The 14,520-nt window shown below is 45.0% G+C and overlaps 1 protein-coding gene across 1 annotated transcript in view; it reads right to left on the minus strand.

The window, feature by feature from the left end:
* The window catches only part of ephx2 (epoxide hydrolase 2, cytoplasmic), a 36,353-nt gene that overhangs the window by 19,807 nt on the left and 2,026 nt on the right, over window positions 1–14,520 (minus strand). The window contains exons 4-10 of the mRNA XM_056594196.1: window positions 12,561–12,751; window positions 10,970–11,092; window positions 10,556–10,627; window positions 10,329–10,424; window positions 3,352–3,430; window positions 2,646–2,680; window positions 1,125–1,151 (exon numbers count right to left, since the gene is read on the minus strand). Coding sequence (XP_056450171.1) covers window positions 1,125–1,151; window positions 2,646–2,680; window positions 3,352–3,430; window positions 10,329–10,424; window positions 10,556–10,627; window positions 10,970–11,092; window positions 12,561–12,751 — 623 coding nt within the window. The remainder of the gene's footprint in view (window positions 1–1,124; window positions 1,152–2,645; window positions 2,681–3,351; window positions 3,431–10,328; window positions 10,425–10,555; window positions 10,628–10,969; window positions 11,093–12,560; window positions 12,752–14,520) is intronic.

Raw genomic sequence — 14,520 nt, forward strand, 5'->3', positions numbered from 1 at the left:
GGTTTTCTTCCACAACTAGTCCTCAAATATATTTCAGCAAAGAAAACTTTTATGATCTAACATATTATCTGCAGTAATTGTGGTACTATTTAATGATATACGCAATACATAAACAAACATTTTTCTTACCAGTACTGTACGCATTATCGTTATCGACTTGTGTTCCTAATATGCATGTGTCCCCCCGACTGTATTATGCGTTATGTGTATAGTTTGCGTGTGTTTAAACAGATGGATGAACACAACCGCGCCCGCATTCATTATTATTCATTATTTTACACATACACACATGCGCGTGCTGCATTCATTTATTCTTTTTAACACTCACTCGCGGTAAAACAATGATTCTCACGATCAAATACTCATCAATCCTACAAGTTATGGGCTTGGACACGATGTCTGTGTTAAGAAAATATGTGTTTGCTGTAGGGTGTTTGCAGATGCATTGATTTAAAAGTACAACTTATTACTGCTGTATCAGCTGTTCTTTCAAAAAATATTTACCAAGAATGTGTGGCTAGGTAGATGAGAGAAGCAAAGTATAACATTATGCATGCGCCCTTAAAATAGCATCTGAACAACGCGCCACTGACTTAAAACCAGGTATTTCCTGGTTTGTGGCAGAATTGTTTTCTGAAACTGCAAAATAGCACCAGGGAATTTTTGCGCCAGAACACGCCTCCTCGTTTCGCCAAACCGCCCATTGGGGCGCAAGATCATTCCCTAATTTACCGACGCGTTGCGGTGGAGGGAAAAGAACGCTCTGCGCCAGTTGCAAACTAGCAGCGACACATGCGTCAGTGTAGAAAGTCAATCAGTCACATACACACACACACACACACACACACACACACACACACACACACACACACACACACACACACACACACACACACACACACACACACACACACAGACAAATATACTCACACAATCTAAGATAAAAAAAAAAAACTCTAACACACGCTCACACAAGTCTTATTAGACTGACTGAGCCAAGTGAGGCTGCTTCAAACATCAGTCATGCACACATACACAATCTAAGATTAAAAAAAAATAAAAAAAATAACACATGCTCACACAAGTCTGGACTTTGGGATACGAACCCACTGTCGGTGACTCACCAGTATGTCCATGAAGGATATAAGGTCCTATGGAGAGATGACATGAATGCGAATGTTTAAAGATGAACTGAACTGACATAATCAACATCGATAACATGTTTGTTATGACCATTATAAAAAAAATGAAACTTAAAGAAATATTAAAGAAAATCTATGTATAGCTTTGTTTAGCAACAATAGAAAATGCGCCTTTTAGTATTAGAGCCCTGATGACGTCACTAATCGTAATAGTTTATACACTTTATGGTCGGAGTGCTACCTTGTGGAGATTGACATGACAGGGGCTATCGGAGGGTTAGTCAGTTTTAAGGCTGCCCGCCATGTATTATGGGCTGGTTTCCTATTCAAAGGTAGCCTGTGGAAATGTATGATTACCCCAGCTGCCTTGGCCCTATATATTTCATCAAGGCAGCCAGGGGAAATGCAATAAGATGATCCTCCTGTAGACCTGGTTGTTTGCTTTTCTGTAGCCATTTCAGCGAGCCTCAGAGCCTGACTCATTACCTGCTTTGGCTGCTAGAGCCACAGAGTAGGAGTAGGTTACCATGCCAGTAGTCTGGCTGAACGGAAGTGGACAGCGCCTATTGCCTAGCGTCGGATTTCACCGCTACTCCTCCCCTTCCGGTTGCTGGCATTTCCCCCCGGCACTATTTTGAATGGACACCGCTGCTGCTTGCCGGGCTTAGCCCCGCCCTAGATGATTGTGATTGGTTTAAAGAAATAAAAACAGGCCCGCCCAGTTTCCCCACGGATAGACGGCTTGAGGTAGCCTGGTTCCAACACTTTAACCGTACAATATAATCCCCGTTAGCAAGTTCAACCATTCTTAGTTATTGTACCAATGAGACGGCAGACAATACATCTGCTTTATCAACTAAACTTCAAATTTCAGTTCAGTTCATCTTTAAGGTGGCACATTATACCACGAGGTGTGAGTGTGATTAGCCGTTACAAGCCGATTTTGCAAATCGGCCTCTTCTGACATCACAAGTGGGCGTGTTATTAAAGTGGTCCAATGGTGCCAGTAAACATTGAACTTTGAGACCCTAATGACCAACAGATTTGAGTACATGGTAGATGTGGTTAAGCGTGTGCGTGTCTGTCTGTCTGTCTGTCTGTCTGTCTGTCTGTCTGTCTGTCTGTCTGTCTGTCTGTCTGTCTGTCTGTCTGTCTGTCTGTCTGTCTGTCTGTCTGTCTGTCTGTGTCTGTCTGTGTGCCTGTCTGTCTGTCTGTCTGTCTGTCTGTCTGTCTGTCTGTCTGTCTGTCTGTCTGTCTGTCTGTCTGTCTGTCTGTCTGTCTGTCTGTCTGCCACGGTGTCTGTCTGTGTGTGTGTCTGTCTGCTTGTCTCTGTGTGTTTCTGTCTGCGTGTGTGTCTGTATGTGTCTGTCGGCCCCTCTCTGTGTGTGTCTGTCTGCATGTCTGTCTGTCTGCATGTGTGTCTGTCCGTCTGTCTGTCTGTCCCTTTGTCTACCCTTCTCTCTGCATGTGTCTGCATGTCTGTGCACTTGCATGAGCCTCTACCTTACAAAGTTGTTCCAGGGAGTATTCCTCAATGTCTGCAGAAAAACACACACACACACACACACACACACACACACACACACACACACACACACACACACACACACACACACACACACACACACACACACACACACACACACACACACACACACACACACACACACACACACACACAATCACACAAACACACACAGTAGAGAAATTTAAGCAACCTGTTTGACTTGTTAGAGCTTCAGAAGGGCATGTTTAACTTAGAGGAACCAGTTAACCAGCCGGTAAACCATTTAGTATGTCAGTCAATTAACTGGCCCCTAAAAACAAACACAACATATGAATAACACACAGGAGATTGTGTTCTGGTCACAACTTAACTTAACTAAAACCGTGGGAGCAAATCCCTCACGGAAGACATGTAAGGTAACGGAGAGACTGTGAACGCTAAGAATCACACACACACACACACACACACACATTAAGAAACACACATACACATACAATAAGAAACACACACACGAACACACAGACAAACACACTAACAAACAGAAACACACATACACTTACAGACACACATACACTAACAAACAGACACACACGCACACACACACATACAATAACAAACATACACACACACACACACACGCACACACACACACACACACACACACACACACACACACACACACACACGCACACACACCCCTACCTTCGGGTGCAGTTGACTCTCCATATCCTTTCATGTCCAGAGCGAACACACTGAAACCTGCTGCTGCCAGCGCTGGAATCTAGAGGAGCAGAGTACAGTAGAGTACAGTAGATTACGGTAGAGGACAGTAGAGTATACTAGAGTACAGTAGAGTACGGTAGAGTACAGTAGAGTACAGTAGATTACGGTAGAGTATAGTAGAGTACAGTAGAGTACGGTAGAGTACAGTAGAGTACAGTAGAGTACAGTAGAGTAAGGTAGAGTACAGTAGAGTATGGTAGAGTACATTAGAGTAGGGTAAAGTATGGTAGAGTGCAGTAGAGTATAGTAGAGTACAGTAGAGTACAGTAGAGTATAGTAGAGTACGGTAGAGTATGGTAGAGTGCAGTAGAGTACGGTAGAGTAGAGTATAGTAGAGTAGGGTAGAGTACAGTAGAGAACAGTACAGTAGAGTGCAGTAGAGTGCAGTAGAGTACGGTAGAGTATGGTAGAGTGCAGTAGAGTATAGTAGAGTACAGTAGAGTACAGTAGAGTAGAGTATAGTAGAGTACAGTAGAGTACGGCAGAGTAGAGTATAGTAGAGTACGGTAGAGTACAGTAGAGAACAGTACAGTAGTGTGCAGTAGAGTACAGTACTGTGGGAGCCAGAATAAAGAAGGAGACAAGTTTCTGTCATTTTGTATTTTTGTATTTCTCTGAGTTATCTCCCTCTAATGGCTCAACCATGCGTGGGACCTTGACATCTATATAAGGGTGACACTACCTGGGGGGAGGGGCTGGAGCAGGAAGACACAGACTTTGACCTTGTGCCAGAGAATAGAACTGAACCCTTGATTATCTTTGCAATCCTTAATTTGAATCACCTGAAAGAACTTTTGAGTATTTTTGTATTTCCATTTAGTCTAATTAAACCGATCGGAATGTTTAACGTTAAACCGCACTGGACCTGGATTTCTTTGGATTTAGTATGTCTAGTATAAGCGTCAGACAAGCTCAGCCAACTCAGTGTTGAATTAAGGACAAGAATTAATCACATCATAAGTCAAAGACTCCTTCTAACAAGTAATTCCAAGAAGAAGCACTGGATTGGAACTGCAGAGAAAGATCTGGATGGACTTGATGAATGTGGGCAAGCACATGGCCTGATTGTTTAAGAGCATGAGTATACAACCCTCAATGCATTTGATAATTGATTGAAAATTGACGGTTGAAAACTAAGGGTGAATTCCGTTTCTTTGCTCCAAACAAAATCTCAGCCATACCCCTCGCTGTTGCGCGTTCACGTGCCATGGAGTCATGTCCCGAAAGCCATTTTAAGGAAGGGTAAGGGGTAAGGGGGAGGGCTAACATCCCCCATCGAAGCCCAGCCGCAGGCCGCAGCAGCCCGACCGCGGGCTGCCCGACTGCGGGCTGCCCGACCCCGGTCCACAGCCAGGCTACGGAGCCCGTGGCCGGGCTTCGAAGCCCGCGGCCGTGCTGCTGCGGTCGGGCTGCCGCGACTTTTAATTTACCCTTCAGGAAAGATGATGTGTTAATGCCCAACAATCGCCACATTGCCATGCAACGTCTACAAAGCCTGATAACAAAGTTTAAGAGAAATTGGTCTTTCCATAACGAGTATACTGCTTTCCTGAATGATGTCATTACTCAGGGATATGCAGAGCCTGTCCCGCAGCTAGAAATGGAGGGAGCTCTGGGAAGAACCTGGTATATATCACATCATTGAGTATACCATCCTATGAAGAACACATTCAGGATGGTGTATGACTGTGGAGTGGTGTACCAGGGCACATCCCTCAACTCAGAACTGTTGCAAGGTCCTGATCTTAGCAATTCACTAGTTTGCCCAGGTTCAGGAGAGTACCCGTCGTGCTCATGGCCGACATTAGATCTATGTTCCACAAGGTCAGGGTGTCCAAGTCAGACATAGAGTTCCTGTGCTTTTTATGGTGGTGAGACAGAGGCATTGAACAGGACCCAATAGACCACTGCATGCTGGTACATGCTAGACCACTGCATTCCTCCCCAAGTTGTGCCACCTTTGCACTGGAAGAACTGCTGAGGACAATCAACATTCAAGATGCATCGTTATTATGTCGATGATTGTCTGACCTCATTGCCCACAGTACAGGACGTAGTGCAGCTGACATCAGACCTGACGGCGCTGTGCAACAAAGGAGGATTCCAACTCACCAGGCGGGTGAGCAACAATGGAGCCGCGTCGTCAACGATAAAGGTGAAGGAAAGAGGACGATTCTGTATTGGAGTACATAGCCAATGACAGTGCGAGATTGTAAACTTTGGTCGCAAATAGTGTGTCCTTCATTAGAGAAAACAGCAGTGTCCAGCAATGGAAGTTCACTGAAAAACAAGCACAACCTGGCGGAAGAGGCGGAGTGTGCAAAAGTTCCTGGACAACAGACGATGGATTTGTGGTCCTGAATTTCTTTGGAAACCAATGAATACCTGGCCCACAGAAACGGGCAATCCATCTTTGTCAAAAGACGACCCAGAGGTAAAATGTCCCCCTCTTGTGTGCAATGCTGTAAGTCAAGACATGCCAAGTCCTACCTTTAAACTTCTCACTCACTTCTCAGACTGGGCCAAATTGGTGAGAGCCGTGGCCTGGTATCAAAAGCTTGGAGGCAGCCTGATGGCCCTGGCTGCGAAAAGGAAACAACTTTCGAATAATGTCACCACACATTCACAACCTCAGAATCTAACCTCTCAGTTACAAGCCTTTAAGTCAAAGCTGAGAGAGCAATTCTTTCATTGACTAAACGACAAGTTTTTCCCATTGAGTATGAGAAGTTAGGAATGGCACCACCTACTGTTCCTAAAAGTAGCGGAATTTACGGATGGATTGATTCGAATAGGAGGACGGCTGTCAAGAGCCGCCCTTTTGGAAGTAATGAATTCAGAGCCAGAGCCATTCACCTAGATATGGCATACTCCCTCGACACTGACTCCTGAATCCACGCAATAAGGAGATTCATATGCAGATGTGGGCAAGTACAGCACATCTGGTCCGACAATGGCATCAATCTAGTTTGTGCTGAAAAGGAGTTGAGGAAGGCTTTGTCCAAATTTAACAACAGTAAGATCCAAAATACCATGCTGGAAAGAGGAATTAACTGGACCTTCAATCCACAAGGGGTGTGGGAGAACAACAAACCACGACGGGTGTGGGAGAGAATTATAAGGTATGTGAGATGGATCCTAAATTCTCTTTTACACAAACAAACCTTGACCGATGGTCTCCCACACCCTGTTTTGCGAAATTGAGGCCATCCTTAAAAACCGCCCGATCGCCACAACATCCTCTGACCCTTCTGATTTCGGACCACTTAACCCTATCACATCCTTCTACTGAATTCCAAACGTGTTCTTCCTCCTGGTGAGTTCACCAGAGCAGACTTGTACGCCAGGTGCCGGTGAAAAAAAGTACAGTATTTGGCAGACTTATTCTGGAGGTGTCTCACATTGGACCCTTCCTCCCCAAGGTCTTCATGGCCTCTAAAAAGAGTCCTGGAAACAAAGCCTGAATCTAAAGGATTATTCAGAAAAGTCAAGTTAAAAACGAAGATCGGCATCCTTGAGTGGCCAATTACTAAGCTGTGCCAGCTTCTAGAAGAACAATATGTTTGGCCATATTGAAGAACATTGAAGAACATGCAATGCATTTACAGCAGAGAGAGGTCATTTTTCCCGAAGCTCCGCTAGGCATTCTTTATTTTATTTCATGATCATAATACTTAACAACGTATAGTTTGTTTCTGCCGTCCTCCATCGGTCGATTCGACAATATATTTTGGCACTTTTTATGACTCTCGGATCAGACCGCAGCAAAAGCCTTGGAATTTCCTAATGCCAACATGCCTCTGTTCTCGGATATCTCAGGCACGGAGACTGGGAAATGCACAGACTGCACCAAACTGCGACAGACAGTGGATTTATTTGAAACGAGACTAGCAGCATTAGAAAAATGCAAAGGACTCCTCCAGGAAACCGTTCCGATGGGTGAGTTTGCGGAACTAACTCAGACAAATACACAACAAGTTGATCAAAGGTACATTGTATCCTTCCCGAAGCTGGACAAGAGAGAGACAGTTCCAGCTGCGTCTCACTGGCACAGAGTCGGCGCTAAGCCAAAACAACATACCAAACTGTATCAACACGTTCACTCAACGCCAAATGCTAAGCTACTCAAAGCTAAAGTTGCATGTATCAGCCGGATTAGCCCATCACTGAAGTTAACCCTGCCAGAACCGGTTCCTGCCCCTTCAAGAGTCCACGAACGCGCCTGCCACCCATGCACCCCTGAGCCCCGAGAGAAATTGGAATATGTTGGCATCAAACTTGCATCTGTGTCAATGATAGCATCGCCACGTCAAGGCCACAGGCTGATAACACCCAAGAGGCTGGCGCCCCAGCCCCCCCCCTGTACTGATAGTAGTCCTGAGTATTACTGAGACAAAAAAGGGTTCAGCCGTAGACACAGTTTAAAGGAAGTTTCACATAATCTGTTGAACCCAAGGTTGCTGACGTCAAAACAGGGCAACTTTTGCATTCATGCTGTAACCAAAGGGAAACTTAGACACACTGCTAACCTGACAAATCTCATATCTATTGCCTCCAAACCAAAAACAACCTTAAAGCCTATCAACAACACCATCAGGATGGCTCTAATTAATGTTAGGTCTCTCAATAACAAATAATTTTTAGTTAATGATTTTATTACCACTTCTAAACCGGATTTTATGTTTTTAACTGAAACATGGCTGGAACAAAATAAAACAACCGTTCTGATAGAGACAGCTCCTCCCAACTATAACTTTTTTGATTCATGTAGATCTGGAAAAAGAGGTGGAGGGGTTGCCTCTGTATTTAAAAATGTATTTCATGGGAAACAGAGGTTATTGGGTGATTTTCCATCATTTGAATACCTTACTGCTGTATTGAAATGCTCCCCCAGAGTTCTCCTCTGGGGGAGGAGAACTCTTCTATTAATTATTTACAGGCCACCCACATACTCTGCAAATTTTTTTGATGACTTCACAGAATTATTGTCTAGCATCTCCACAGAATTTGACTGTCTAGTTATAACTGGTGACTTCAATTTTCATACTGATGATTTGAATGACGAGTGTGCAAAAAAACTTTTTACCATTTTGGACACATTTCAACTGTCTCAACATGTGAAAGAGGCTACTCATTGTAAGGGGCACACTCTAGACCTGCTTGTCACAAAGGGCCTCAATGTGTCTGATCTCTCTGTGACTGATCCTTCCTTGTCTGACCACTTTTGTGTTTTCTTTAACAACGTGGCAAGGATGGCATGCTTTAATGTTATCGACTCTCAAACTCGGAAACTGTGGAAACTGTGACACAACTAAAGCCAACCACCTGTTGCCTTGATACTTTACCTACCAACCTCTTTAAGAATGTTTTCGACTGCCTACCAGTAGACATATTGCAGATGGTTAACAACTCTCTCCAGTCAGGCAATTTCCCAAAAGCTTTGAAAACTGCAGTTATTAAACCCCTTTTTAAAAAGCGGAGCCTAGATGCCTCTATTATTAACAACTACAGACCAATATCAAATCTACCCTTCATAAGTAAAATCATTGAGAAAGTTGTCCTCCCGCAACTTAATCACTTCCTAGCATCAACTGGTTGCTATGACACCTTCCAATCAGGATTTCAACCCCTGCACAGCATTGAGACTGCCCTTATTAAAGTTGTAAACGACATCCGTCTTAACCCAGACTCTGGCAAAACCTCAATAAAGCCTTATAGTGCGGAAAATACGGTAGTCGTCGTTTGTATTTCTTTCGAAATGGTGAACTTTTGCATGGTGCCATCTTCTATGTCAGATCCAGTACCCTCCGCCATTGTACTTCAATTTTATCAACAGCCTCTGTTAGCTTAGCTTCAGACGCTGTGGATGTTAGTTTCTGCTGTTAAAGTCCCACCCACTGGCACTGCTCTAATAGGTCTGTAACGTCAGTGGGTCCCACCCCCTATAGAGGGGTGGGACTAGTGGTTGTAGTCTTACGAGAATCCTCCCCTCTTACACTTCCTATTTACTTCTACGCAAAAATCGTCATATTGCGTCATCTTAAACAGGAAGTGTTGGAGATCGATACAGATCTCTCCAGTCTCTCCAGAAAATAAGGGAATGATGCACGACCATTCAAAAATATGAGTGGGTTTGTAACGATACAAAGCTTAATGGAAATGGGTGAAGTTTCCCTTTAAAGCTCAGCCAACGCAGTGGTCAATTAAGGTCAAGAATTAAACAGGTAAAGCACAGTAGAGTGCAGTAGATTACAATAGGGTACAGTAGAGTAGAGTGAAGTAGAGTACAGTAGGGTAAGGTATAGTATGTTGGAGTACAGTAGATAAGAGTACAGCAGAGTACAGTAAAGTACAGTACAGCAGAATACAGTGGAATGGAGTAAAGTAGTGAAGAGCACAGTAGAGTACACAACAGTGCAGTAGAGTACAGTACAGGTGCAGTAGAGTACAGTAGAGTCCAGTGGCGTGAGGTACAGTAGAGTACAGTACAGTATAGTCTAAAGTACAGTACGGTAGAGTAGAGTACATTACAGTACAGTAGAGTACCAGTACAGTAGAATCCAGTAGAGTACAATAAAATACAGCAGAGTACAGTGGAGTGCAGTACAGTATAGTAGTAGGAAGTAGTATAGTAGGAAAACTATTGGTAGAGTACAATAGAGTACAGTAGAGAAGAGTAGAGTACAGTAGCATATCCATTATTATAGTAGAGTACAGTAGAGTACAGTAAGACATCTATTGTTAGAATGGAGTAGATGGGGAAATAGAGTAGAGTAGAATGGGTAACAATGAGTGTGTGAGTGCATGCGCGCATGACTTTGTCTGTGTTTGTGTGTACGTACGCGCTTGCGTGTGTGTGTGTTCAAGTGCGTGTTCACGTGCGTGTGCGTTCCTACCTGATACCTCCAGGAGTACCAGCTCTCGGGGAACCCGTGACAGAGCAGTACGGGCGGTCCGTTGCCCATGGTGACATAGTGAGTCCTCACCCCTGGCTGGGCACACCCAAGCACACCCCCCCACACACACCGTTACCCATGATGCAACTCACCCGCCGGCTGGTACCACAGGGCCACATGGTGGTGGTGGCAGCCATGGCAACACAGCATCCGGTGGGATACGGTACCTTGATGCTGACATAGCCGTGGGATACGTTGTCGGGACGGCAGGACATCGAAGGGTCGTCCCCGGTGGACGCCTGGGACACACACACACACACAGCACACACACGCACGCATACGTGCAAGTGTGCACACATACACACATGCGCACGGGCACACACCAACAAACACACTTGAGAATTTGCAGCAAATTGTCTGACTTATTTGAGCTTCAGGAGTTAAGCAAACAGCTAACCATTGTGTAAACCAGCCGGTTAACTAGCAAGTAAAAGTTAACTAGTTGGTAAACCAGCGAGTAAACCAGATTGCAAACCAGTCGATAAACCAGCAGGTCAACCAGTGTGTAGACCAGTGTTTAAACCAGCCATTAAACCAGTGTGAGTCGCAGCCGGTGAAACCAGTCAGCCCAGTGGTCGTACCGGGAGGCTGGTGAGGGAGGCCAGCTGGTTCAGAGCGGCGGTCAGCTGGTCCACGCGGACCACTGTCAGACCCTCCGCCTCCGCAGAGATCACTGACTCCCCCTCCTCACACAGGTAGAGGGTCTGGGGGGGGGGGGAGAGAGAGAGAGAGAGAGAGAGAGAGAGAGAGAGAGAGAGAGAGAGAGAGAGAGAGAGAGACGAAGAGTGGGGGGGGGAGAAAGAGGGAGAGGGAGAGAGAGATGAAGTATAATTCATCATAATCATGTTTAACTGTTTAAACCAGAAGTAGGCAGGAAGTCTGTTGCTGTGTCTGAAGTTATGAAATTTCAATTACGTTAGTTCACTTACATTGAGTGCACTTATTTATAGCCACAGTGCTCTCATTACTACATTGCATTGTCAAAACAGCCTTCGCGCACCTACCGGAAATGAGTTTGCAGTTTGACGGTTCTTCTGCTGTGGTATTTTTTTTTCTTCTGCCTGATCATTTCCGTTAGTCGCCTGTATTAGCAATCTAGCAATATTCACGTCATCGTTCTTGATACGACTGATTACAGAATAAACAATATAAAAACACTGGTCTGATCCAGCCTAAAACATTGTAGTTGTACTGAAAAAAAACTAATATGTGTAATATTACTGACATTTGTAGAAAACGTCGGTCTCAAATGTTACAATGTCCTCCATTTTCCGATTTGAAATTCCCGCCCCTTCTGCTACTTAGACAAGATGGCGGCCGTTGAGGGTGGAAAGTGTCCATCGGTCCACATTCAAGTTTTAGATCGTTTTGAGTGCACCACCGAGGTACTTCCACTGCACTGCGTTTTGGCACACTCTCAGTCTTTGCGCAAAGAAGAATCCCTAGGGTGGACTAATGATTTATAAGTCTGTAATTTTTTTTTTTTCTTTCTTTCTTTCTTTCTTTCTTTTTCTATGCTTTTACCACTGGTTGTATGCCTAATTCTAATTCAACGTTCTCATGCTCTTATTTCCTATTATTTCCTGTTTTAGAATTATGTACTGACCCTTCTATATTTTCATATTTGTGGGAAGCACAAATTGCAGCAGTGTATGAAATGGGCTACATAAATAAACTTGCCTTGCCGTGCCTTGTGTTACTGTGTGTGTGTTGATTTGTTTGTGTGTGCCATGCAGGAGGTATCTCCCTGAGTGTGCCTGTCTGTATAACTGTGTATGTGTGTCTCTGTGTTAATCTATCTGTCTGTCAGTCTGTCTGTCTGTTATCCCATATTCTTTATCACTGTATATATTTGAATATCTGTTGACGAGATATTCAAATATCTGTTGACTAGATATTTAAATCTCTCTCTCACACACACACACACACACTGGTTTCCACAGCCACACAATGCTGTTCTGTGTCCAGAGAAAGCTCTGTTTCACATAACACACTCACACGCACAGACACACACACACACACAGACACACACAACGACTTAAACTACCCATCTCTCTCTCTCTCTCTCTCTCTCTCTCTCTCTCTCTCTCTCTCTCTCTCTCTCTCTCTCTCTCTCTCTCTCTCTCTCTCTCTCTCTCTCTCTCTCTCTCTCTCTCTCTCTCTCTCCCTCACCTGTTGTGGTGTGACCCCCAGTCCCTTCAGGGCGGCTGTGAACAGGGCGGGCTCCGGGACCCTGCAGCTCTCCCGGTAGGACAGCAGGACCCGGTCAAAGTGGGCGTGGAGAACAGAGAGGAGGCGGGCCCAGCCGGGGCCACTGGCCGAGTCATCCACCCAGTGATTGGCCAGCACGGCCGTCCGTATCCCTGAAGGAGGGAAGAGAGATGATAGAGGAGGTTGGGTGGGAGAGAAGGGAAGAGAGAGAGAGAGAGAGAGAGAGAGAGAGAGAGAGAGAGAGAGAGAGAGAGAGAGAGAGAGAGAGAGAGAGAGAGAGAGAGAGAGAGAGTGAGAGAGAGAGAGAGAGAGAGAGAGAGAGAGACAGAGACAGAGACAGAGAGAGGGTTGGACTGAAGATGGTTGGTTTAAGTCGGTGTGTGTGTTTGTGTGTCTGTGTGTGTGTGTGTGTGTGAGTCTGTCCTGTGAGTGCGTTATGTGAAACAGAGCTTTCTCTGGACACACAACAGCAACAGCACATGACACTCATCATGGTTACCATGGTTACCAGAAGTGGTATGTGGTGCTCTGAATGGCGTGGAATGTGTTGTGCGTCTGTGGAAACTTGTGTGTGTGTGTGTGTGTGTGTGTGTGTGTGTGTGTGTGTGTGTGTGTGTGTGTGTGTGTGTGTGTGTGTGTGTGTGTGTGTGTGTGTGTGTGAGTCTGTCCTGTGAGTGCGTTATGTGAAACAGAGCTTTCTCTGGACACACAACAGCAACAGCACATGACACTCATCATGGTTACCATGGTTACCAGAAGTGGTATGTGGTGCTCTGAATGGCGTGGAATGTGTTGTGCGTCTGTGGAAACTTGTGTGTGTGTGTGTGTGTGTGTGTGTGTGTGTGTGTGTGTGTGTGTGTGTGTGTGTGTGTGTGTGTGTGTGTGTGTGTGTGTGTGTGTGTGTGTGTGTGTGTGTGTGTGTGTGTGTGTGTGTGTGTGTGTGTGTGTACAAACGTATTTACGTTGATGTTTTTCGCGTGTGAGTATGTTTGATCCGTGGGGTATTCCACAAACGGAGTTAACGCTGAACTCTGTGCCGAAAACTCTGGGTTAGTCGGCACAGGGTCAATCATGACCCTGTGCCGACTAACCCAGAGTTTTCGGTTCCACAGCAGCGGTTATGCATTAGTTCAATCAACTCGTGGTTGGTTAACACAGGGTTGTGCGCGTCCACGCCAAACCTAAAAAGACGTGATGTATGGATCATGGAAACCCTGATCGAAATGGCGAAACGGGCCGCTTATTTCAATGAAATGGAACTCCAGGTTCTCCTGGAGAGCAATGACAAGGAGAAGGACATTATCACAAGAAAAGGGAAAGCTAAAGCCTCTGCAACCCGGAGAACCAAAGCCAATCGTGAAAAGGCAGACAGTCAACAGACTGGATCTGGCCCTCAAATTGCCTTGACCCCGGTGGAGGAGCTGTTAATAAACATAAATTCCGGGCGCCCTGAATTTCCTCAGAGAGTCAGGGGCCATGCGAGGGTACCCCACTGGTTGAATGTAGGTTTTTGTGTTTTCTTGTATTTTAGATTTTGTTTGCCTTCGAAGTAACGCATGCGAACCGTGTGCGTGCCACGGCATATGTTCCAAATGTTGTTGTTTCTTGTAACTGGGTAGAAAACCTCATCTCATCTCATATCAAAAGTGACAATTCATCAACTTCACAGATCAAGATGGATCAGTGCTTGTAATGAAGCCGCCGGCTACGATCGAACATTCTTCAGTGGATTTAAGTCCGTTAGGACTATTTTATACTTTATATTGTAAGCGCCTCTCGGCATAGTACTCAGCCAATATTGCTCTTTGTATGATAGGAGGCCGATAAAAATCTTGGATGGGTCATCTCAAAGGACTGAGATGTGCTCAGCATCTCCAACATTATAGATAAAACTCCCATTTGCAAAAAACGGAGGGCTACG

This window comes from Gadus chalcogrammus, chromosome 7, assembly GCF_026213295.1.
Source record: "Gadus chalcogrammus isolate NIFS_2021 chromosome 7, NIFS_Gcha_1.0, whole genome shotgun sequence".
In the NCBI taxonomy this organism is placed as follows: domain Eukaryota; kingdom Metazoa; phylum Chordata; class Actinopteri; order Gadiformes; family Gadidae; genus Gadus; species Gadus chalcogrammus.